This window comes from Lithobates pipiens, unplaced genomic scaffold, assembly GCF_037356315.1.
Source record: "Lithobates pipiens isolate NorthernLeopardFrog02 unplaced genomic scaffold, aLitPip1_a1.2 Scaffold_169, whole genome shotgun sequence".
NCBI classification, from domain to species: Eukaryota; Metazoa; Chordata; class Amphibia; order Anura; family Ranidae; genus Lithobates; species Lithobates pipiens.
In genome coordinates this window covers 680278-706043 of record NW_027507754.1, presented here as the reverse complement: position 1 = coordinate 706043, position 25766 = coordinate 680278, and the positions used below count along the sequence as shown (strand labels likewise).

General features: G+C 43.3%; 1 protein-coding gene across 1 annotated transcript in view; it reads right to left on the bottom strand.

The window, feature by feature from the left end:
- Nucleotides 1-2393: 2393 nt before the first annotated feature.
- PICALM (phosphatidylinositol binding clathrin assembly protein) overlaps nucleotides 2394-25766 on the bottom strand; it is a 160762-nt gene continuing 137389 nt past the window's right edge. The window contains 3 exon segments of the mRNA XM_077484929.1: nucleotides 2394-7709; nucleotides 10347-10449; nucleotides 21648-21743. Coding sequence (XP_077341055.1) covers nucleotides 10357-10449; nucleotides 21648-21743 — 189 coding nt within the window. The 3' untranslated portion in view covers nucleotides 2394-7709; nucleotides 10347-10356.

The window sequence follows — 25766 nt, the reverse complement described above, 5'->3', positions numbered from 1 at the left end:
TAGTCTGTAGGGTTCAATATTGAGTTGGCCCACCCTTTGCAGCTATAACAGATTCAGATTCAGCTCTTTTGGGAAGGCTGTCCACAAGGAGTGTGGTTTGGGGTGCAGGAACTTCTGTTGAGTCCTGACCTCAACATACGGTTTTTGAGTGCGTCTATGGGAATGTTTGACCATTCTTCCGCATTTGTGAGATCAGGCACCGGTGTGGACGAGAATACCTGGCTCGCAGTCTCCACTCTATTTCATCCCAAAGGTGTTCTATCGTGTTGAGGCCAGGACTTTGTGCAGGCCAGTCAAGTTCCTCCACCCCAAACTCACTCATCTATGTCTTCATGGACCTTGCTTTGTGCACTGGTGTGCAGTCATGTTGGAACAGGAAGGGGCCATCCCCAAACTGTTGCCACAAAGTTGGGAGCATGAAATTGTCCAAAATGTCTTGGTATGCAGACACCTTAAGAGTTCTTTTCACTAGAACTAAGGGGCCAAGCTCAACCCTTGAAAAACAACCCCACACCATAATCCCCCTCCACCAAATGATTTGGACCAGTGCATAAAGGTCCATAAAGTCTTGGATGAGTGAGCTTGGGGTGGAGGAATTTAAATGTCCTGCACATAGTCCTGATCTCAACCCGATAGAACAGCTTTGGGATAAATTAGAGCGGAGACTGCGAGAGAGTCCTTCTTGCCATCACTGCCTGACCTCACAAATGCGCTTCTGGAAGAATGGTCAAACATTCCCATAGAGACACTGTGGACAACCTGCCTAGAAGAGTTGAAGCTGTTATAGCTGCAAAGGGTGGGCCAACTCAATATTGAACCCTACGGACCAAGAGTGGTATGTCATTAAAAGTTCATGTGTGTGTAAAGGCAGGCGTGCCAATACTTTTGGCAATATAGTGTATATGTAGGTTTGTGTGTTGAGACAATGTTGTCTTTATTGGTGGTGGTGAAGGGTATTTTATAGATCCTGTAGCTTTTTTGATAGGACTATTTTAGTCTGCTATTCAATAAATTTACATTATTCATTTTAAATTTTTGTCCTCGTCAAGCCACATATAGTTTCTATAGGTAACCACTGTCTGACAACTGCGATCCTTTATTGCAGCTGGCTTTTTTGTTCTGCAGCTCCACTCGCTACCATCTCCCTAAGCCAATGAGAACACCCTTACTGGCTAATGAGGAGCCTCATTGGACAGGAAGATGGCAAAATGAAAACCTCCAGCTTGGCCTCAACCACCCTGAGCCTCCTTATCAGTCCTTTTAAGCTATGACAACATGGGCTCTTTATGCAGTATTTGTCCGCAGGCGTTAGTTTATACGGTCTATAAAGTTAATGTAATGGAGGCTTTTAACATATTTCATTGTGGTGCAAACCTTACCCGAGAGGAGCTCATTCAGCTTAAAAAAAATCCTAACAGACATATAGGCTGGGGACAGTTTGGCAAGTGGTAGAACTGCTAGCCAGATAAACTCTTGTCATCCATAACTCTAAATTCAAACAACTTCTGCGCAGACCAATAGGGAAGCTCAGGAGCCAGGAAAAAGGGCCAGAGCCCAGCTTCACTTTTATAGGAAAAATTTCTGCCTATAAATTCAGCTGCCTGGATCTGCTGACTGTTAAAGCAAGCAAACCCCCCCCCCCCCCCCCCCCCCAAGATAGTAAACCAAAGTATATATTCTAATAGGATTAGTTGAACTGAAAGAGTAACAGAGGGGCTGAATTACTTCTGGAGAAAAGGTTACTCCTGGCTTCCACCCGTGCTGGTCACCTGACCAAAGGCCAACCGTCACTGCTGAGGGGGAGTTTCAGATTGTCTGATTACCTTCCTTACAACATGACTGATGACTAAAGCCAAATAACAACCCTACATGATAGTTTCCTAGCTTAGTCTTTTCACAGGAATATAAGAGTTCGCATCAGGTGACAACTCTAGTTTTGTGAAGGAGGTAATCCATTATTGACCTTTTTGCAAAAATGGTTGTTGCCCGATGGTCAATGCCGTCTCTTCAATACCTTTTTGGACCCACCAATATGGAACAAGTATGTGGATCAGGAAAGTCGAGAGAAAAGCCAGAACTCTTGATTTTCAAACTTATTCTGGGTCAGTGACCCATGTATTAAATATTTAGATAAGCATACACAGACAAGGCACTAGCACTTTAAAAAGGGGAGGGCAGCAGCAATAAAAGGTATTCATACTTCCCCAGTAGAGGCTTCCTTCACATTTAATACTTGGATAAAAGGTCCATTTGACCTCCTTCAAGTGGATTTTGCATTCTCATAGACGTGTCTTTGAACGCAAAAAACACTTACGTTATTGCTATTTCTCCAGAATTCCTAAAAGGCAAAAGACAAGGCAAGAGGTCCAACACAAAATAAAACAAATGAGAAACCTGTTGAAGCTGATTTTATTTGAAAATCCACCAATTCCTGACCACATACAATTTATATTTTAAACAAAAATAGAATCTGCAAAGATAATGCAGCAGGTACACGATTCATGTACAGAATTGCTTTCATGCTTAGAATTTCCTTTTCCAATGCTCCTTCCACAAGACTTATGTTTTTTTTTTTAATTGTATTTACACGAGAAGTGCTGATCAACAGCACCTGGGTTTTCCCCGAGTTCCTTGTGGACACAGGGGCCAGACAGAGCTTAGTGTAGGGTGTGACGGTACTATGTGTGTGGACGCTGTAAGGCACTGCATGACAGAAGGCTCCGACTTCGCTTTTGTAGGATCCGTGTCACCAGCCAACATCAGCAATGGGTTACAGCGAGATTATGAAGAGGAAGGTGGGGTCCTCACTCTCCGTATTACAAACGTCTAATATACAATACATGCTATGGCACTTAAAGTGATGATTGCTAAAAGCTCTCCCCATCAACATTTACAGACTTGTCCACCATAAAGTAAAATAAATTCTGCATGGAGACTGGCTTCTTAAACCACTTGAGGGCTCTGCCAGGGAGGTCTTGTCACCAGAATTCCTTGTGATGCCCTGCAGCTTCAGTCATTTAGTTAAGTCAGGGAGACTAAAAAGGTACCCAAAGAGAATAAATAAAAAGGTTATGAACAATGGTGTCTGTATTTGTATGTTGTAGAAACTAAAGTCTGTTACTTAACAAAAAAGTAGGGACACGACTCCTAATGAGAGTCTGTTGCTCAATGTAAAACTTTAAAAGCCAATAAAATTGCATTTTTTTTTTTGCAAAAATGCATTTAAAACTTTGTGTTGTGTCCTCGTTTTCTTAGGTTGTTAAAAAAAAAAAAAAAAAAAAAAAAGCCTCCTCACGTCAAGCGTGTGGCATTGTTGGACTGATTGGCCTTGTTTACTTTGGCATTAGCTTGTATAAAACCAGTAGGTACAGCAAGCTTTTCCAAAGCTTTTGGCTAGTTTCAAACAGCTTTTTCAAAGCCTTTAATAAAGCTAAATTCAGCGCAGAGATCTTGATGGCAGAGCAGAATATCACTTTAAAGTACTGCTGTGGCTTACTGAAGCCTGCTATCAGCTTGTTTAAACAAGCTGCTAAAAGGTTTTCAACAAGGTTATAATGAGTCAGCACTCACATTAACGTTAAACATCCCCCATAATGGAACTAAAATTTTCTTTAAAGGCTTCAACAAAATGTATCCAAGTATGCCAAATGCTTTACAAAAGCTTCATGTCCACAATGATTTTATAAAAAAATAAAAATCTACAGTTCATGTGAACAAGCCAAGGCTATTTCTATTGTTGACACTTCCCGAGGAACTAAAATGCCTCACATCTCTAGAGAAGCCCAGCAGTGAGATTAGAGGTCGACCGATATGGGTTTTTCTCTGGCCGATGCCAATATTTAGAAATCATGGCGGCCGATAGCCGATATATGATGCCGATTTTTTTGGGCCGATATGTTAGGCCGATTTTATTTTTTTCTTTATTATTTTTTTTTAATCCCCCTTGATCTAACACACCTTTCCCACTGGGGTGTTTTTCAGGCGCTTTTGGGCTAAAAATAGCGTCTGTAAAGTGCCTGCAAAATGGCTCCCCTGCAGTCTGTGTGAAAGACGGAGTGCTTTCACACTGAGGCGATGCGCTGGCAGGATCTTAAAAAAAAAAAGAGTCCTGCAAGCAGCACGTTTGGAGTGGTGTACACCGCTCCTCCACCACTCCTGCCCATTGATATGAATGGGCACCACTGCCGAAGCGCATGCAATGCGATTTGGCAGCAGTGCTTCATGGGCGCATTTAACCTCTTCCTTGGCCGCTAGCTGGGTTAGATGTGCCCCACTAGCAGCCAAATAGCACCGCTAAAAAGATGGTAAAGAGCCGCTAAAACTTGCGTTTTACCATCAACGCCTGCCCGCTCCAGTGTGAAAGCAGTCTTCATAAGTGATACAGAAAATTTCTTACATTTAAACATTTATTAAACAAAACAAACCTCCAATCAGTTTACTTGTATGTATTATTTAGATAAAAAAAAAAAAAAAAAAAAAACTATATATTAAAGCGGAGGTCCACCCTAAAATGGACCTTCCGCTCATCGGAATCCTCCCCCCCCTCCGGCGCCACAATTGGCACCTTTCAGGGGGGGAGGGGGGTGCAGTTACCTGGATAATCCAGGTAACTGCACCCACTTCCGGGATAGCTCTCTGAGGAAAGGGGCGTAGATTACGCCCCTTTCCGCAAGTGCCCGCCCCCTTTCTGCAAGTGCCCCACTGCCTGCTGGGAAACACACAGATCCCAGAGGCAGCGGGGACCGTCCTTATTGCGCAGCGCTACTCGCGCATGCGCAGTAGGGAACCGGGAAATGAAGCCGAAAGGCTCCATTTCCTGATTCCCATACCCAAGATGGCGGCGGCAGCACCCGAGTACCGATCTAGAGATCGGCTTCGGGTGCCGACATCGCGGGCGCGCTGGACAGGTAAGTGTCACCATTTTAAAAGTCAGCAGCTGCAGTATTTGTAGCTGCTGGCTTTTAAAAAAAAAAAAAAAAAAAACGCGGAGTCCCGGCGGACTCCCGCTTTAAATAAAAACAGGTAGTCAAAACTTTTGGACGAAAAAAAAAATGGGCTAACTTTACTGTTTTTATTTTTTAAATAGTGTATTTTTTTCCCCAAAAAATGCATTTGAAAGACCTCTGTGCAAATGCCGTGTGACATAAAATATTGCAACAACCGCTATTTTATTCCCTAGGGTCTCTGCTAAAAAATATATATATAATTTTTGGGGGGGTCTAAGTGATTTTCTGGCAGAAAATACAGGACTTTTACTTGTAAGCAACAAGTGTCAGAAAAGATTTAGTCTTTAAATGGTTAAACTGAGAACTTCTACACACTGAGATGACTTCATTCATTCAATTGTAAACATTGTATCATTTTGTTCTTTTCTTGGCAGGCTGCCCAGAGAGGAGGAAGAAGTTTCTATGGCAACTTACACTGACTTCTATTAGAGAAGTCATTTCAAAGTCCCGCTGCTGATGCCGATTAATTAAAAAACGGCAAATATCGGCCGATATATCGGTCGACCTCTAAGTGAGATCACTAGTCCTGGGTTTGGTGGTCTGCAGCCTTTCACAAGAGGCTCCACACTACTCAGCTGAACGCTACACTGAAGGAGTAAGATTATGTTGGAAGTAGGAGCAGCGAGGCCCCAAGGCAGGCAGGCACAAACCCAGAAATGTTGACACAGATCTCATTGATGCTCACAGGAGATCTTAAAATCCAGCAGGAGCCTTCAGCTTCAGCTGAAATCTTTATAGGTAAACTGAACTTCAAAGACGTCCAGCAGTGCCACACACACGGCAGATGTAGCATTTGTGCAATTTTCCTACAAACACGTGACTGTTCATTTGTAGATTACAAATATCCAACTGCGGGCACATGCTCACAATGGAAGCAAAGGGTAGGTGGACCTGGGAACTCTGGTGAAGCTCTCATTGCCTAAAAACCCTGAGAGAAATTAAAAGGAAACCTGCATGCTGCCATTGTCTTTCTGACAATGCTAGGTGCCTGGCTGCCATGCTGATCTAATGTCTTTAGCTGTTTTTGAGTCACTGACCTGGAACAAGGATGCAGATCGGGAAATTCCAACTTCATTGACAGCATGATTTTTCCAGTTAGGTGACTCAGAATGTGCTGAAATCAAAGATTCAGCTTTTCAGAGAAGAAACTAGCATTTTTTAAGGAGTTCAGCAATGGAAGCCTCCAATGTTTCCCTCAGCACATACCTCCTTTAAGCCAGTGGGATATTGATCTTGCTGGCTTCAACCTGAAACATCAGTTTCAGGAGTACTGACCAGCTAAAGAGAACCAGTCAGTCTTTTGAAGTACATAGCACCCACTGAAAACCAATCCATGCAGCTTTAGAAGCCCTGGCTTTGCGTATGCCTCGTCCTGCTTCCAGACGTCACCAATGGTGGAGCCAACGCATTCAATACGCAGCAAGCGTGGGCTCAACTCTCCTGAAGGAATGGTGTATCCCTAAGGCACTGATGGTGAACCTTGGCACCCCAGATGTTTTGGAACTACATTTCCCATAGTGCTCTGGCACTCTGCGGTGTGGCTGAGCATCATGAGAAATGTAGTTCCAAAACATCTGGTGTGCCAAGGTTCACCATCACTGCCCTAAGGGTTAGTGACAACCTGACTGGTTGTCTTTTAAACTCCTCACCCCTTGTTTAAAAGGAAATCACACAGTGAAAGCAATTCCTCACATTCATTTGTTTTCTTGCTTCTTTTTTTTGTATTTTCTTAAAAAAAAAAAAAAAAAAAAAAAAAAGGCATTAACATGTCAATGTAAAATAATATTCTGCCAAGCACAAAGCAATAAGATTCATTCCCGAAGACACGATTTAAAATGTAGTGATCGTCCTAAATCAGACACCCCCACCCCCCTTGCAGATTCCTAGGCACATATCTATCGGAAATAAAGCAGCGTACAATTCATCTCTTAAATATCCATCTTAAAAACTCTCCGTAAGATGTGGGACTATGGAAATAAACCCGACCCCTCCCTGTTAGCAGTATACAGACTTAAAATATTTAGTGCTTGGTATGGAATCATTTTCAGAATTAAAAAAAAAAAAAAAAAAAAAGGAAAAAGAAAAAAGTAAAACTGTATACATCCATACATATTTCATAAAGGTGTTTGATACATTAATTGTTAAACTGATAATCATAAATAAATACAAATAATACATAAAGGAATGTCTACTGCAAACTGAATATATATATATTTATATATTTCAAAGTGTGGAGGTGGGAGATGGGGAAGAAAGTGTTACCCTCAATTACGGCCTACGTGAGTAAAATCTGGAGGAGAGGACGTGATGGCGTGGTTGACGAGAAGTGTTCTGTGTTTTTTTTTGTTTTGTTTTTTTTCCCCTTGTACTGCCCAGGGGAATTAAATGTGCGTACCCCTTCACTTCACACAGCAGAGCCAAATACAGGACTCTCTCTGCAATCTACTGTCCGCAGCACGCTACTGGATGAGAGGGGGGGACTGCTGTATCATCATCATCATCATCATCATCATCCCCATCCCCACCCCTGGCTTCTTAGGGAGAGCTTCTGTATTGCTGGCGGCCCCAACAGCTCGTCCTGGTACCGTTTTGTGTGGAAGTGTAGAGCTTATCAGCAGCTTTGAATTTGACTGGAAGTAGGGATTCGTTACGTAGCCTCTTCTAAAAAGGGAGCTCCCATCCAGCCGATTACATGAACTGCATCTGGAACACAAACACAGAAGGTCAACGCACTGGACAACAGAAGGCATTCCTGAAAAGATTAAAACATTCATGTCATTTCTAAAATTAAATTATTTCAGAACTCCAACCAAAAAATAAACATAAAAGAGCCCATTATAAGATCAAATAGAATTACTTTTGTTGCAATAGTCACCCTCAATCAAGAGGGCGGTGTAAAGATCTTTGTTCAGGCGTTTCCTGGAATGGGGTGAAAATCGTCTCCCAATTGTGCTCCTGTCTTATCAGCCAATCACTTAATGGGGGCTACAAGCAGTTGTACAGACACATGGCACAGGTATGGTCCACTGTTGTCACCATAAGGAACCCGATCCAGAACAATAATATCCAGGTGACCTGGACAGGAAGTGACTAAAGGAAGCTGGAGATCAGTAGCACTGAGATGCAAAAAGGTGAAAAAACAAAACAAAAACAGTAAAAAAAAAAAAAAAACTCAACTGGATAAAACGCACATGAGCACATTCTGTTCCTGGAAAACCTGTTACTATCCTGACCTACCTGCCAATATACACTATATTGTCAAAAGTATTGGGATGCCTGCCTTTACATGTACATGAACTTTAAAAGTGTAAGTAAACTTCCATCACTAACTTTTACCTATAGGTAAGACTATAATAAAGGCTTACCTATAGGCAGTATAAATATCTCCTAAATGGCACTGGCACCTGTGCTCTGAAGGAACTCCACCAGTACCGTTCCTTCAGAGCCCTGTGCCATAAACGGTGGCTCCTGCGCACATGCGCAGGGGTGACAGCATTGTGGCTCCGGCCAGTCACAGAGCAGGCGTCTGCGAACCCGGAAGCAAGATGGGTGAAGATGAGAGTCTGCAGCTATGACATTTTCTGCTCTCAAACAAAAAGGTTTTTAATGAGCACAAGAAATGACAGATCCTAGAGCAAAATAAATCTGTATGGACTGCAGGCATTAACTTACAAGGAATCCGTACATTGTACACCACATTAGAAACAGTCACATATCTCTCCCCCACACAGTGTCAAGTAAAGCCTTACTAAACATACAGTATTACCGGGTAATCACTATTTTGCGGTCTTTAAATTGCTTTGCAGGTATTCTGTCAGTTGTTAGAATATGCTGTCCATAACCAGGTCTACTGGGGCTAAAACTGGCACATCTAGCCAGGAGGACCATAGTTTCTCAAACTTGTGATGTTTGCCCTCTATGCTGATACATACGTTTCCCTAGGCAGATGATTTTACCCATTTGAGTAATCCACTCCTAAACTGTAGGAGGTTCTGTGGACTTCCAGTGCCTCAGAATCATTTTACGGGTCTGAAAGAGGGCCCTGGCAATAGCCTGTTTAGGAATTTCCTCTATTGGGAGAGCATCTAGAATACCCCGTAAGCAATGTTTTGGGTCTTCCGAAATCTGGACCCAAAAGACCCTATTAATAGTATCTATAAACTTCCTCCAATGCAAGTGTAGCTTTGGGCATCACCATAGAAGGTGCATCAAATCCCCATGATCTCTACAGCATCTGGTACAGGTGGGATCCGATCTCACCTCCTTGCGGGCCAATCTAGCCAGGGTATAATGTACTCCTAAGATTATATATAGTTGTAACGCATGCTGAGCCACATTCAAGGAGCACTGGGGAACGGCCTGCAGGGCTTCCTCCCACTACTCCTCAAAGGCCCCAACATCCATCTCCCACTGAGACATCACTTTGAGAGGGGTGTCCTGGACAAAGATCGAGTAACATGGCATAGAAAAAAGATATAAACCCTTTGTAGGAGGTGACCTCAAACAGGCAATTAAAGACAGGAGTAGGCTGCATAAACCACAGATCCACGCCTCCTCGGGCCCTGACTGCATGCTGAAGTTGTAAATAATATGTATGGCTAAGGGAAGTCTGAAATCCACTCAAAGCTCTGAAAAGATCCTTAATTTTCCGTCATGGAAACCGTGGGATATATGCAAAATACAGCAGGGTTTCCATTTTTCTCCATATGGCAGTTTTGCTATTTCCCGATTATACCAATTATCCCAGATGGATCTAACCCCCTGCATCGTCCTAGCCTTGTTCCAAATTTTCTGCATAAGGATGTATGTAGGGTAAAGTTTGTTAGACTTGTTAAAATGCAGTGCTTCCAATTCATCCGCCACCCACATTTCAGGCGTAAAACTTAGAAGCCGAGGGGAGGAGTCTAGTAAGTTCATCGGTTGGTCCTGCAGTGGGAAGAACCCTCGCTATGTGCTGCAATTGGGGGGCTAAATAAAGCTAGGGGTTGCATACACATACATACAGACATGTGCACACACAGATATAGGCATACATGCACACACATACACAGACACGCATACACAGACATGTGCACACACAGACACGTGCACACATACAGACATGCATACAGACGCACACTCATACAGACACGTGCGTGCGTACCCGCGCGCACACACACACCAAACGCATTAGAGAAGCCCCTGGCTCTGTCCTTATCCCACATTTCAACAATTTTATTTCAAGGTTGGCTTTTGACCAAAGCTTAAAGTACGGCTGCTCAGAATGGATGTTACGGATTTTTATTAGAACACAAAATGTACCAAGTTGTCTTGGACTCATGGAGCTGTAGCTGACTATACCTAAATGGTCCTACAAGAAATCCTGTAATGAGAGCTGTGGATAGGGGTCCTTCCCAGGCGCTCTGTGAGGACTCTGACTGGATGGGCTGGATGCTGCAGACAACTAGGTGAAAGGAGAGGCAGAGAGAAACAAGTCTGAGAAAGACAGAATATGGAAGGGGACAATGTCATGACACCAGAGAAATGGAGAGACTGAGGACAAGAGACAGCAAAGCAGAAGAAAAGCACATAAACCCATCATCTTCCAGGTACATCCGGCTATATCAGTTGAATTGGATTTATTTTTCTCATGAAAATGGTTAGCTTTAAATATACATTATATTATTTAACTGAGAATTTGATCAACAAAACAGTTAATCCTACATACATAAAGTCACTATATGGACACCTGACCATCACAACTATATGAGCTTGTTGGAGATCCAACTCCATAATCATCAATACGGAGTTGGTCCCCTTTTGAAGCTATAACGGTTCACTTTGCAAATACACAATCACGTGCAAGGAAAAAAAAAAAAAAGCAGCATTACTACTTGCACATGATTGAATGATGGAAGTCAGCAGAGCCTCTGCTCATTTGCTAAGTGCCCAGTCTATTTGCCTTTGGATGACGTGAATATAGGTTTTGTAAAGCATCAAATTTGCATCAGTGTGAACTGGCACTTAGTCCTTTTTTAACCTCTTGCCAACCAGCCACCACAGTTAAACTCCAGCAGGTTGGCTCGGCTGCGCGAGTCTCCATAGGTGTACCTCGGTTCGTGCACGAGGATCTGTGGGCGCAGCCATTGGCCAGCGGGGGAGCAAATCAGCGGGTCTGTTGGACATGACGTCCGCCCGCCGCGATCGCTCCCCGCAGAGACAGAACGAAGATCTGCCATAGAAAACAAGGCAGATCTCCGTTCTGTGAGGGGATGACACAGATCCTGTCTCCCTGCTAAGCAGGACGACGGATCTGTGTGTTGTCCCAAGCAGCCCATCCCCCCCACACAAGGTTAGGGAATACATTTAACCCCTTGATCACCCCTGATGTTAACCCCTTCCCTGTCTGTGCCATTAGTACAATGTCAGTGCATACTTTTAGCACCGATCACTGTAATATTGTCACTGGTTCCCCCCCCCCCCCCAAAAAGTGTAAAAAATTCTGTCTGCCGCAATATCGCAGTCCCACTATAAATCACTAAGAACCGACAATTCCTAGTAAAAAAATAAATAGAATTACACAGAGCCCCGATTTCCTGTGTACCCAGTGTTCCGTCACTCACAGCCATGCCTCCTTGCCCTGCTCATATGATAGACAGAACAGTGGGCCAATGTGGGGCCAGGAGGTGTGGCTGTGAGTGACGGAGCGCCAGGTACACAGGAGATTGTGGCTCTATGCAATTCAGCGGCGCTCGCTCCTCTTTCCTCAGACTGTAGGGATCAGCGTATAACACGCACCGACGATTTTAAAAAGGGAAAAAAGTGTGTTATACACGTTGATAAATACGGTACAATTTATTTGGGTGCAGCGTGGCACGACCAGGCAATTGTCAGTTAAAGTAACGCAGTGCCATATCGCAAATAATAGCCTGGTCATGAAGGGGGTAAAGCCTTCTGGGGCTGAAGTGGTTAAACAAACACCTCCATTCTGTCTCTGCAGGGGATCCTACATTGACCCGCTGTTGAGTCAGATCAGATCAGAACAGAAACGGATATCCCATGTGTGACATCTGATCATTCCAATTTTTACTCCAGCGTGTAATGGAGGAAAATGGGACCCACGTAATTCCTATGAGTGGCTGGATTTAATCAGAGCTGTGTCTTCCTCAATCCACCCTCTGGTGAGGTCAATAAAAGTGGACCTGGACACAAACTTACTGCATTCCAGCAAACCTGAACCTGATCCTGGATGTGGGGTGACGCATGCACAGTGATATACTGCTGACTGTTTTTGAGTCAGTAATCACAGGTCAAAAATGGATTGCTGGACTGCCTATGCAAAAGGTACCGTAAGAGCCCTTTCTCACCGCACCACCTAGGGCAGTGATGGCGAACCTTGGCACCCCAGATGTTTTGGAACTACATTTCCCATGATGCTCAACTACACTGCAGAGTGCATGAGCCTCATGGGAAATGTAGTTCCAAAACATCTGGGGTGCCAAGGTTCACCATCACTGACCTAGGGCATCAGCAGTAAAGTGGCTATTTTTAGTGCCTCTTTACCGGCACTATTCGGCCACTAGCAGGGCGGATTTAACCCCCGGCTAGCGGCCAAAAAGGAGTTAAATTTGCCTGCAAACCGCCACCAGAGCAGCATTTTGCGGGCGGTATCGCAGAGCTGCCCTGTTGATTTTAATGGGGAGCAGCGGTGGAGAATCGGTGACTTCACTGCTCCAGAGAAGCTGCTGGCAGGACTTTTTCTGACCCTGCCAGCGCACCGCTCCAGTGCGAAAGCCCTCATGCATGGAGCAGCTGTTTTAGGCTGTTTTGCAGGCACTATTTTTAATGCTATAGTGCCTGCAACACGTCCTCAGTGTGAAAGGGGTCTATTTTTTTTTTACTTTCTGCTATAAGCACATCCAATATAAAAATAAAAAAAAATAAAAAAAATTAACTTAAAAATTTAATTTGTTTATCAATTTAGGTCAATATGTATTCTGCTACATATTGTTGGCAAAAAAAAATCCCAATAAGCGTATACCGGTTGGTTTGCACAAAAGTTATAGCGTCTACAGGCGAAGGAAAATTTTTCTTTATTAATGGCGGCGATCAGTGATAGATAGCAGGACTGTGATATTGCAGCAGACAAACCTGACACTTTTTTGGGGACCAGTGACATTAATGGAGATCAGTGCTAAAAATATGTACTGTCACTAATGACACTGGCAGGGAAGGGGTTAACAAAAGGAGCGATCAAAGGGTTAAGCATGTCCCTGGGAGTGATTACTTTGATCTCTGCCTTCCCACAGTTAAAGCATCCCCCACAATGTCCCTGCTTAGCAGAAACACAGGATTCTCTGTCTTCCCTACTAACAGAACAGTGATCTGCCTTGTTTACATAGCGAATGATTGGTGGGAAATGGCGGACGCAACACAATCACAGCAGGCACAGGTTTGCCAGCAGCAGGTGCCCCAGAACTGGAAGGGTGGGATCACGTACTAGATACGTGAAACAGAGCGGCGGCAGTATATGTGCGTGGGGCAGTTTTTATGCGGTTAAAGTGAAATCCCATTATTGCAGAAAAAAATTATTAAGAGTGTGCCAGAAAAAATTGGTATATTTAACAGACCAAATGGAAGCAAATAAGAGAACTTCATAGTTGGGTATTACATACACTTCAAAACAAACTTCAAATAGAAAAACACCTGAGACCACACACAAAGTTAATAGTATGGATATGCTATACATCAGGGGTAGGCAACCTTAAAGTGGTGTTGCCCCCCAAAAAATAAAACTACTTAAAATTCTTAAAAAAAATCAAAAAAAAATAATTGGCAAAAAAAAAATGTTTTACTCACCTCTAAATACCGGTTGCTAGGGGGTCCCTCGTAGTCTGCCTTCTTCATTGCCCGGGCTGGTGACATCACTTCCCCTCGCGCCGCACATTCACCTGGGACCTGTCACGTGTCCCAGGTGACTGTACGGCGTATCACGGCGCCCTGCGCCGCTCGCGCATGCGCAGTGGGTGCCCGGCTGTGAAGCCACAGCCGGGTGCCCACAGTATGCATGACGGCGCCGCGAGCGGAGCGGGGAGCGAGGGGGGGGCTTCGTTCCCCCGCATCGCTGGACCCTGGGGCAGGTAAGTGTCCGATTATTAAAAGCCAGCAGCTGCAGTATTTGTAGCTGCTGACTTTAAATTTTTTTTTTTTAGGGGGTACCCCACTTTAAAGAGGTGGAGATCTACCTGAGCAACACAGGAGAAGTCAAAGATCACCGGGCACAGTGTCGCCTCCTCACACCCGATTTAAACCTCTAACTGGTGTACTACCGTGTTGCAAATGTGTGCATTGCAATCATGGGTTTAAATCAGGCGGTGGAGGTGGCAACACCTGTCAACACATAAGTATTGCTTTTTCAGAGGAACAGCAGTGCCTGCTGCACTTGTGAATGAGCCGTTAGTCGCATTTGGCAGCCGCACCGTACTTTACAAATAGCCCACCTGCATTGCACTCCGATGCTCTGGGATTGGCTGGTCAGCAAGCCCAGACCGCGATCTAACAGTCACCTGTCCACGATCTACTGGTACATCGCAAGCTACAGGTTGCTGACCCCCACTATACATCAGTTCAACATTGACTATATACATACCTAGCCGATGCCCCTAGAGCAGTGATGGCGAACCTTGGCACCGCAGATGTTTTGGAACTACATTTCCCATGATGCTCATGCACCCTTTATTTTCAACCAGTGATTGCTACTTAGCAGAAAAAAAAAAAGTTTCAAGTGTTTTTGGTTTGTCTCAAGCATCTGACAATTTTTTTTGAACAGCATGGTCTGCTGAAGGAAGTTGAAAAGTAACAGACTTACTGGCTAAATCACCAAATGAAAAAGCAAAAAAAATGCTTTTTTAAGTAGAACTAAAGGCCATTTTTTTTATTTATTTTTTGCTTTGGACAGAGGGGAGAGGGATTAGAACATCAGGTGTTTTTTTTTTTTTTTTGGTGATCCCAATAGACAGATTCTCCCCATTTGTTCTATTTACCATTATAATAGATCACATCATCTGGATGTCCCCAGAAACGTAACAGAAGGGACATTTTCCAGCGGGGACACCAGTTCTGGTGAGCTGGGGGTCCCCAAGGAAGTCCCTTCATTTGCAGGTATTTCCTCTCACTTCCTGTTTGGCTTTGGGACAGGAAGTGAAGGGAAATCTCTGCAGTGGGACACAGAAGACGAAAAAAATAAAAATAAACTCACAACCTTTATAACCCTCCCTAAACTAAATAAAAAGAAAAAGTTTTTCCCATAGTTTTACTTTAAAAAAAAAGAAAAGAAAACTACAGTCATTACATCTATAAATTGGAAAGCTGCAAAATAATAAAATGTTTGTTTTCCCGTTTAATACTGCTTTAATGGTGCAGTCTGCTGTGCTGTCATTGCACCAGAAAGACCATCAAAAAAAAAAAAAAAAAGTCTAATACAGCACACCAGTGGAAAAAATAAAAAATAAAAAATAAAAAAATAAAAGTACAAATGTGGCATGTCAGGAGGCGAGGAGTGTTTAAAGTGGAAGTTCAACTTTTGGGTGGTACCCCGCTTTAACCTCTTAAGCCGGCCATAGTCGGTTCTAATATGTTGAACCGGCTGAGATTCAAACCATCTATGGGCAGGCTTATGGTACCAAAGTCAAACCATTGAATGAGTTGGGTAGAACCAGCATGTCAGATTTTTCATGAGCTTATTGTCAATGGCTGTAGCCGCTAGTAATATTCACTGTGCGTTCTCCCGGTAGGCAGAGCACAATAGCTCAGCAAGAGAGATTCGAGTGATTTTAAAAACATGTGTGCATTAACATTTTTAAAAAAATGTGTGCAGCAGTCCCGCCCCTCTAATACTTACCTGAGCCCCATCTCTAACCAGCAATGTCCACGAGTCCCTCGGCCATCCAGGGACTCTCCCCCTTCTTATTGGCTGAGACACAGTAGCTGTGCCATTGGCTCCCGCTGCTGTCAATTAAAGTCAGGCAGCCAATGAGAACAGAAAAGGGGTGGGGGCTGGGTTTGAATGGACACAGGGAGCTGTGGCTCGGTTGTGCCCATAGCAAGCTGGAGCACCAAAGAGGGACCCAAGAAGAGGAGGATCTGGGCTGTTCTGTGCAAAACCAACTGCACAGAGCAGGTATGACATAATTGTTGTTTTCATATAAAAAAACAAAAAAAAAAAAACACAAGACTTTACAATCACTTTAAGTCACCCCTTGCTAATCCTTCCTTCCTTCCTTCCCCCCATCCTTTGTGCCCATTATAGTGATGTGCCTAAAGAGTAATGTGAGGCCAGCTCTCAATTTAAGCAGCATTTGCTTATTAATGCACATTTGGTTATGAGATTCCCAGAGTGTGGGGTCTTTCCTTTATGACATGTGCCCCTTAGTGTTGTTTACCAACGGACAGATTTATGCTACGGCAGCTCATCCCAGAAGTGAAATCGCTCGTTCATAGGGAATGAGCGAAATGCTGGTCACGTAATAGCTGCTTCCACCACAAGGGAGTGACAGGGAGACTTTGCGCTTGCTAAAAAGAACAGCTCATGGAAGACACTGGCATTCATTTATTTTTCTCCACAGATGAACGGTCTTTGAGCCAACTGTGAGCCACAATCGATGTGTGAAGCGGATGAATGATGGATGTAAAAAACACACAGAAGAGCGAGTGTGATCACTTCCCCGGATGGCTCATTCAAATGAGCTGAAGGAGAGCTCACAGCTGATGGCCATAGAAAGGATTTCTTTCACCACCACAGAATGATATGAATTAGCTCATGACTGATAATATCATCATTAGCTCATGATAAGGGATGTTAAGTAAAAGCTTCATATCTCCTATACCAGCATTTCCCAAACCCCCCAACCACACCTGTACTTGTAGATATTACCATCCATATCACCCACCTATGCATCAGCAATGCTCCATAAAAGAAGTCCACCCGACAAGCCCACCTTCCTTCCCAAGTCTGCTGCTAGACGGCCAATCAGGGCCTGCCTTCAATCCACACTAAAGAGATCTACTCCAGGTTACCTGATCCTAGTATTTTTTTTCTCATCCATCACCTGTACGGGTTTGATGAATGGGGGATCAGATAAGCCCCCAAAATGCACTGGCTATCAATTTTTAGTCTCATGATGATTAAAAATGTAAATCAACTCTCAATATTTCTGGCACTCTTCACCACACAAATTCTTTCTTCTCAAGGGCTCTACATTGGTAACACCTTCACCACAGCTTTTCACCATTTCATCAGCCACCAATTCAAGAGTTTCTAAATTACCTGTGACTATTTTGGTAAGACGTGTACTTAAAGAGGAACTGCGGTCTGCTTACATCCTTTGTAATAGAAACATCTTTGCCACTCTGAAGCTTCCCTCCAACCACTTTGCATATTATTTTATATATACTGTTATTCTGTACTTGACAAATATGCTGCAGAAATCTCCCTCCACCGAGTCAGTGGATTTTCACAGCTTCAGCTCTGATTGGCCCTCTTATGACTCCCCCCCTTCCTGGCAAATTCTCAGAGTGAGAAAGAGCTTTGAATGATGTCATAAGCCTAGGCTTTTTACCAGACAAGAAACAGGAAGTGGACCGTATAAGGTATTCATTGGCAGAAATAAAAGGTTTTACTATCCAAAGTTAAAACAACAAGGGCAGAAGATTTAAAGTGGTTGTAAACCCTTACAAACCACTTTGACCTACAGGTAAGCCTAGATTAAGGCTTACCTGTAGGTCCAAGCAATATCTCCTAAACCTATATGGTTTAGGAGATATTTGCCCGAAAACGGGCACCGCTGTCTACGGCGCATGCGCCGTAGACAGCGGCGCGCAGGCGCACTGAACGCGGCAGTTCCAAAAATGGAGCTGCCCCATTTTTCGACTCCCATGCGCATGCGCGGTTGTGATGTCATCGCGGCTTCGCCGAATGACAGCGGCCGAGCTGCGAGACCCCACCAAGAAGATGGATGCGGCGGACTACAGGGGACAGCGCGACTTCGCTGGCTCCTGTGTCAGGTAAGTGACACATAATGGGCTACTATGCGATGCATAGTAGTCCATTATGCTTTGCCTTTGCAGGGAAAAAAAGAGGAAGTAAACTCATCAGGGTTTACTTCCTCTTTAATAGATGGAAAGTTAAAAAAAAAATAAAAAAAAAAAAAAAAAAATTAATAAGACTGAATTTCCACTTTAAGACGGCCATAGACTGATCAAATCTCAGCCAGTTCAGCAAGAACTAGCTGAGACTTTAAACCATGTATGGGCAGGCCGAATGAACCCAAGTTGACCAATCAACTTTGGTACAACCATCCTGCCGGTTTTTACATGCAATTACTGCAAGCGGCTGCTATAGTAATATTTACTGTGTTCTTCCCATTGGAAAAAGGCCCCCACCCCCCCCTCCCTAAGCCACAGTGGCTTAACCAAATTGTGGTTGCAGGAAAGAATTTTGCTCCGTGTATGGCTGGCCATGCTTACAAAATTATGTTGGGACTTAGAATGAACGTCAGACTACAAAGCAGAGTTGCCCGACAGCTTCTTTCCATGTTTGGACAACGAGCTGAGGATTCCCAGCTCTGCCCCCCGGGGGATAATGAACCCCCCCCTGTACTGCACAGGTGCAGCACGAATGACAACGGAGCCGCTGAAAGTCTCCGAAGATGAACAGCTGATCGTTAGCTCTACAGGGCGCCTGCACACTGAGTCCAGGTTCAAACCCCACCATCCAAGTGGACATGGAGTTAGATTATCATTAAGCCGAGTGAAGAGTGGCGAGCGAAGCGAGTCCACGAGGGGCTCTTTTACAAAGTGGTCCCTTACAACAGTGTTGGAACGCAGGAGCCGTGTACAGCTGACTCACAGGTGTTTCGGCGACTCCGTTGTGGTTCGTGCTGCACAAGCGCTGCTAATGTATTGGGGGGGGGGGGGGGGGTTCATTATCGGCCGGAGGGTGGGACCTTTCTTGGCAGAAAACCGGCAATGTTTAATAACAGCATTGCTCAGCCACTGAAACACTAAAATAAAAAGAAACATTGTTTATTTTTGAATCTTTGTTTCTTCATCTGCAGATCAAAGGGATGAACAAATGTTCCTGTGTTTAAACCCTTAATAACCCTTAATTCATGCTAATCAGCCGTAATTAACAGGGAAATGCTGATGTAAACAAGCATTTCCTCGTTCTGCCTACCGACACTGATCACAGCTTCCTGTGATCATTGTCGTGTCACACGTAGCCCACCCCTCACTCACAGTTAGAATCACTCCCTAGGACACAGTCAACCCTTGCAGCACCCCCTCCTGGTTAACCTCTTCACTGCCAGTCACATTTACACAGGAATCAGTGCATTTCTAATCACACTGATCGCTGTATAAAAAAATTAAATAAAAATGCCATAAAACTATCCCCTCTTTTGTAGACGCTATAACTTTTGTGCAAACCAAACGCTTATTGCCGTTTTTTTTTTTAGCAAAAATAATTTCTGAAGAGATTGACCATATTGTCGGGATCTGCCCAGAAGCCTGGGCTGGCAGCTGGATCAGCCTCCAGCTTAAAGTCCAATCCAGCCGCTCCTGCCACCTCCAAAGCCCAGCACTCCAGTGAGTGCTGGAGAGGCAGAGCAGAGAGCCGATGACTGACATTTAGCAGCTCCCTGCAGGCTATGGACTGAGAACTGAGCAATCAGTGGTGTTTGATCGCTCAGTTATTGGTCGTAGAGCTGGCAAAAAACAGCTGTAGCTCAGACCAGTGCTGCAGCCATCTAGGTGCATCTTTTTTTTTTTTTTTTTTTTTTACTTCTGAACTTTACTTTTAATAAAACTCCTGCTAAATTGTGATTGAAGCATCTAAACCCAAAAGATTAAAATTTAAAATATTGCAGCTTACCAGTCCTTAACCACTTTTTTTTTTCACCTGTTGACCTGCAAATAACACGGTGGCTTTGCTCAATGTATCTATGAAGGAAGACATGTTTATCATCCAAGCTGCTTTCTTGATTGTGACTACACAAATGACAACTTAGAAGGAAGACAGGACTGGTTCGGCTTTCTGTTCAGTTCACAGGGCAAGGACACCGCATTTCTAGCAAGTTCAACATAACGGGCATTTTCCGTATTTGAAGGATATGTGAGCCAGAAAAAAACAAAAATTAAAACACGAATGCAGCCACCAACTGATAACAAAATATATTTTGGAGGTTGGGGTTAGATATGCTTGCTTTTTTTTTATTCATCAGAATAAATTATAAATGAGAGAGAGGCTGGGCAGTGATGTCACAAGAAAAACAGAAATGGAAGGCACGCACACCTAGTGCATTACCAAAGATAATAAAAATGTTTTATATAAAAGCAGGTACTCACAAAATGCAACTGACAAAAGGCCATAAAAACAACAATGAAGGGACATGCAGAGAAGACGGGGTATAGCTAACGCGTTTCGGGGGCACGCCCCCCCTCCTCAGAGCTAGGCTAGGCTTCTACTTTGTCTAGAGAATATCTTGTATTTACTGAAAAAAATAAAAATAAAGACATTCTCTGAATGACAGTAGTGCAGAGGGGAAAGGAAAGGGATGGTCGGCAGCGCGGATGACATCCAAATTTTTTTTATTTAAGTAAACATGTAAAATCAGCCAGTACTAAGGACTAACATCAGAAATGCCTAGGCTCCTTTACTTAATAAAGAAATACAATTTTTGCTGGATGTTATCTTGTGTTGACCATCCCTTTCCTTACTCTGGTATGTTGGAGGAGTCAGCAGCCTCAAGGTCTGAGCACCGGGTGGAGGTCTTATGTGGGAAGGTTGTAGTGCCTATACACCAGTCTTCCACTGGAAGAACACTTGGTGGTTCGCGGATCTCTGTGTCAGCGAACCTAAAGTGGTCCTCTGCACTGTGTGACACATACGATTTTCTCCCCTGACACACTCAGTTTTGGGTTTTGAGCATTCTCCTTTACACAAAGATACAGAACAGAAGGGAAAAGGCTTCCAAGCTACTACTAGGTCAAAGAATTAAAGGAGTTGTAAACTCTTGAGGTTTTAGAATGCATTAAGGAGAAACTCATTATGTAGTGCAACACCACCCAGAGCCCCTCTTTTACTTACCTGAACCCAATCGTTCCAACGATGGGGATGAGCAGAGTAGCTCTAGCCGCTGTCTTGGGTCCTTATTGGCTGGATTGATAGAAGTAGGAGCCATTGGCTCCCGCTGCTATCTGTCAATGGACGCAGCATCAGGACTCGGGAGTGTGCCCGAATGAGTGGTCGCGGGGGACTAAGGGTCTCCGTGGGGGCACCCGAGAAGAGGAGCCCGGAGCACCGCTGAGGGACCCCTCTGAGGTATGACGTTATTTAATAATAAACCTTTACAACCCCATTAAATACATAAAATGTATATATACACATATAGAAGAATACAACCTTCTGAAAAGCCTTCAATGGCTTGATATGTTTATTCACGTCACAGCAAAACTCAATAAACCTTTCATTTTTCAGTAACTTTTTCAGTCGCCTGGGGGCCATTTTGTTGATTACATCATGCAACCGTTTCCACCAAGAAGATTGGCGCCTAACACATCGCTGGCTACAAGCGAGCCGTACACAGTTAACATGGTCTGCGTTACCTGTGCTCCTGATACAGGGCCAAAAGGATTAGGTGGTCTCATTACAGGTTGGTTGTATATTAATGCTTGTTGTGGCACAGATCCCATCTGAGGCGGCTGTGAAGAAAAAAAAAAAAAAATTACATTTAAAACACAAAATTCTTTTTTTCCTACACATCATATATATCATATCACCAAGTCTGTTTAACCACTTGCTTACTGGGCACTTAAACACCCCTCCTGCCCAGACCAATTTTCAGCTTTCAGCGCTGATACACTTTGAATGACAATTACGCGGTCATACAACACTGTACCCAAATTAAATTTTTATCATTTTTTTCCCACAAATAGAGCTTTCTTTTGGTGGTATTTAATTACAGCTGGGAGTTTTATTTTTTGCTAAACAAAAAAAGATGCAAAAAAAATATATATATATATATATATATATATATATATATATATATATATATATATATATATAATCATGTTTAATAGTTTGTTATAAAATTTTGCAAACAGGTAATTTTTCTCCTTCATTGAAATGCGCTGATGAGGTGGCACTGATAGGCACAAATAAGGCGGGACTGATGGGCGCCACTGATGGGCATTGGTACATGATACTGATGGGCACGGATATGTGGCACTGAGGTGCAGCACTGTGTGTGCGAGGCATATTGTGGGCACTGATAGGTGGCACTGGGCACGGATATGTGGCACTGATGGGTGGCACTTTTTGCCATATTTTAGGTGGCACTGGCAGGGGGCAGGTGGGCACTGATGAGCTGTCCCCAGCTCGCCGTGATCGGGACTAATGTCCCGATCATGGCCGTCTGATCAATTACCGGCTCTATTGTGATCACATGATCAGCTGTCATTGGCTGACAGCTGATCACTTGGTAAGGGGTCGGAATCGACCCCTTGCTCCTATCTGTGATTAGGAGAGTCTCATAGACTCGCTGATCACAGAGCGCGCCCCCCTCGTGCACGGGACGACGTCATTCGGCTATAGCGCGGATCTCAAGAAGTTAATTACCACCTTAATCAGCCACAAAACCTGTGCAATTCATGTGTTCTTTTTAAAGTGATGAGGTGGCCACCCTATATGCGCTTAAACTTACGGCAGAAAAGCATAGAAGGCATTTCAAAATTGAACATAGGCTTACAAAGATCACAAAACAAAACATTTTTTAATTAAATAATGAAGCAATGATAATATAAAATCATAACAAACAAAAATCATCAATTATGGTGCCCTCAAGACACGTCATAGGGAACAACTATAGTATTTTTTTTTTTTTTTTACTGCATAGGAATCCTTGAAATTTTCAGGTCTTAAGGAACCCTTGCAAAAGCCAATTCATGGGTGATCAAGTGTGAAGAATGCCCCTTAAATTGTTGGCTAGTGGGAAGAAAGCTCCCCTTACATTGGTGGTCAGAATGTCACCGGTACAGACAGCTAAAAAGCTGGCTCTGCTAAGCAACGTTGACCCCAGAACCGTGCAGGCACCATATAATGGGAGCTCCGTCTACCACAGCTCAAGGAACCCCTAGCAAACTCTGGAGGAACCCTCGTTGAGAATAACTGCTCTAGTCTATCAAGAAATTCCGATGCAGCACAGTGACCAAGTGGTTAGCACTTTCGCTTAGCAGCAATAGGGCCATCTGTTTGAATCCCGAACATGACAATATCTGCCTGGCGTTTGCATGTTCTCCCTGTGCCTGCATGGGTTTCTTCCCACACTCCAAAGACATGCTGGTAGGTTAATTGGCTCTGGTCCAAATTGGCCCTAGTATATGAATGCAACTTGGGGTCCTTAGATCACAAGGTCCTTGAAAACAGGGACTGATATGAATGTACAATATATATATATATATATATATATATATATATATATATATATATATATATATATATATATATATATATATATATATATATATATATATATATGTAAAGCGCTATAAAAGTGCCTAAAATAAATACTGCACAGTATCAGAAAACTGTTTCAATTGCAGGTCATTAACCTTACAACAGGAAGATGACAAAACACGCAGCTAAAGAATGCCTAAGAACAAAACAATATCTGAATCCTATCAAACATCTACAGTGGATATAAAAAGTCTACACACCCCTGTTAAAATGTCAGGTTTCTGTTATGTAAAAAAAATAAAAAAATAAAAATGAAATATTTCTGAACTTTTTCCACCTTTAATGTGACCTATAAACTGTACAACCTAATTGAAAAACAAACTGAAATTTTTGTAAGAGGGGGGGAAGTAAAAATAAATAAATAAAAGAAAGTGGTTGCATAAGTGTGCACACCCTCTTATAACTGGGTAAATTAACCACTTACAGACCGGACCATTTTGCTGGTCAAAGACCAGACCACTTTGTGCGATTCGGCACTGCGTCGCTTTAACTGACAATTGCGTGGTCATGCAACGTGGCTCCCAAACAAAATTGACGTCTTTTCCCCACAAATAGAGCTTTCTTTTGGTGGTATTTGATCACCCCGGCGGTTTTTATTTTTTGCGCTATAAACAAAAATAAAGCGACAATTTTGAAAAGAAAAACGCATTTTTTTTTACTTTTTGTCATAATAAATATCCCCCAAAAATATATAAAAAAAACATTCCCTCAGTTTAGGCTGATACGTATTCTACATATTTTTGGTAAAAAAAAAAAATAATAATAAAAAAAAAAATCGCAATAAGCTATTGATTGGTTTGCGCAAAAGTTATAGCGTTTACAAGCTAGGGATAGTTTTATGGCATTTTTATTAATAATTTTTTTATTATTTTTTTTTTTACTAGTAATGGCGGGGATCAGCGATTTTTATTGTGACTGCGACATTGCGGCGGACACATCGGACATTTTTGGGACCATTGTCATTTATACAGTAATCACTGCTATATAAATGCAGTGATTCCTGTGTAAATGACACTGGCAGTGAAGGGGTTAACCAGTGGGTGGCAGTGTAGGGGTTAAGTGTTATTAGGGGTGTGTTACTAACTGTTTACACGGCATTTCCTCCATTCAGCCGCCCCGTGAGACGATCGCGGGTATGCCCACGGTGATTGAGTCTGCGGGACCCGCGACCGGACTCACGGGGGTCCCCGACCGGCACGTGAGCGCGCCGGCAGCGGCACGTGAGCGATGGCAGGGCGGCATTGAAGATAGGACGTACCTGTACACCAATATGCCTGCCCGTGCCATTCTGCCGACGTACATCGGCGTGCGCCGGTCGGGAACTGGTTAAGCAATCACATTCAAGCTAGGCATCAATACCCACCTGCCTTAATTTAAGATGCCTCTGATTATCCCCAAATAAGGTTTAGTTGTTCTAGTAGGTCTTTCCTGACATTTTCTTAGCCACTCTGGACCATAGCTTTTGCGATCTTCCAAAGCACCAAGGATCTTATTGTTAAAAGGTATCAGTCAGGAGAAGCGTACAAGAGAATTTCCAAGGCATTAGATATACCATGGAACACAGTGAAGACAGTCATCAAGTGGAGAAAATATGGCACAACAGTGACATTACCCAATCCCTCTAAAATTTATGAAAAGACGAGAAGAAAACTGGTCAGGGAGGCTGCCAAGAGGCCTACAGCAACATTAAAGGAGCTGCAGGAATATTTGGCAAGTACTGGCTGAGCGGTACATGTGACAACAATCACCCATATTCATCATAGGTCTGGGCTATGGGGTAGAGTGGCAAGATGGAAGGAAGCCTTGTCATACGAAGAAAAACATCCAAACCTGGCTAAATTTTGCAAAAACATCTGAAGTCTCTCAAAAGTATGTGAGAAAATGTGTTCGGGTCTGATTAAACCAAAGCTTGAAATTTTTGGCCATACCAAAAGATATGTTTGGTGCAAAAACACTGTACATCAGCAAAAGACCACACCCACCGTGAAGCATGGTGGTGGCAGCATCATTGTTTGGGGCTGTTTTTCTTCAGCTGGAACAGGGGCCTTAGTCAGGGTAGAGGGAATTATGTACAGTTGCCAATACCAGTCAATATTGTCACAAAACCTTCAGGCTTCTGTTACAAAGCTGAACATGAACATGAACTTAGTCTTTGAGCATAATAACCAAAGCATACATCCAAACCAACAAAAGTATGGCTTCATCAGAAG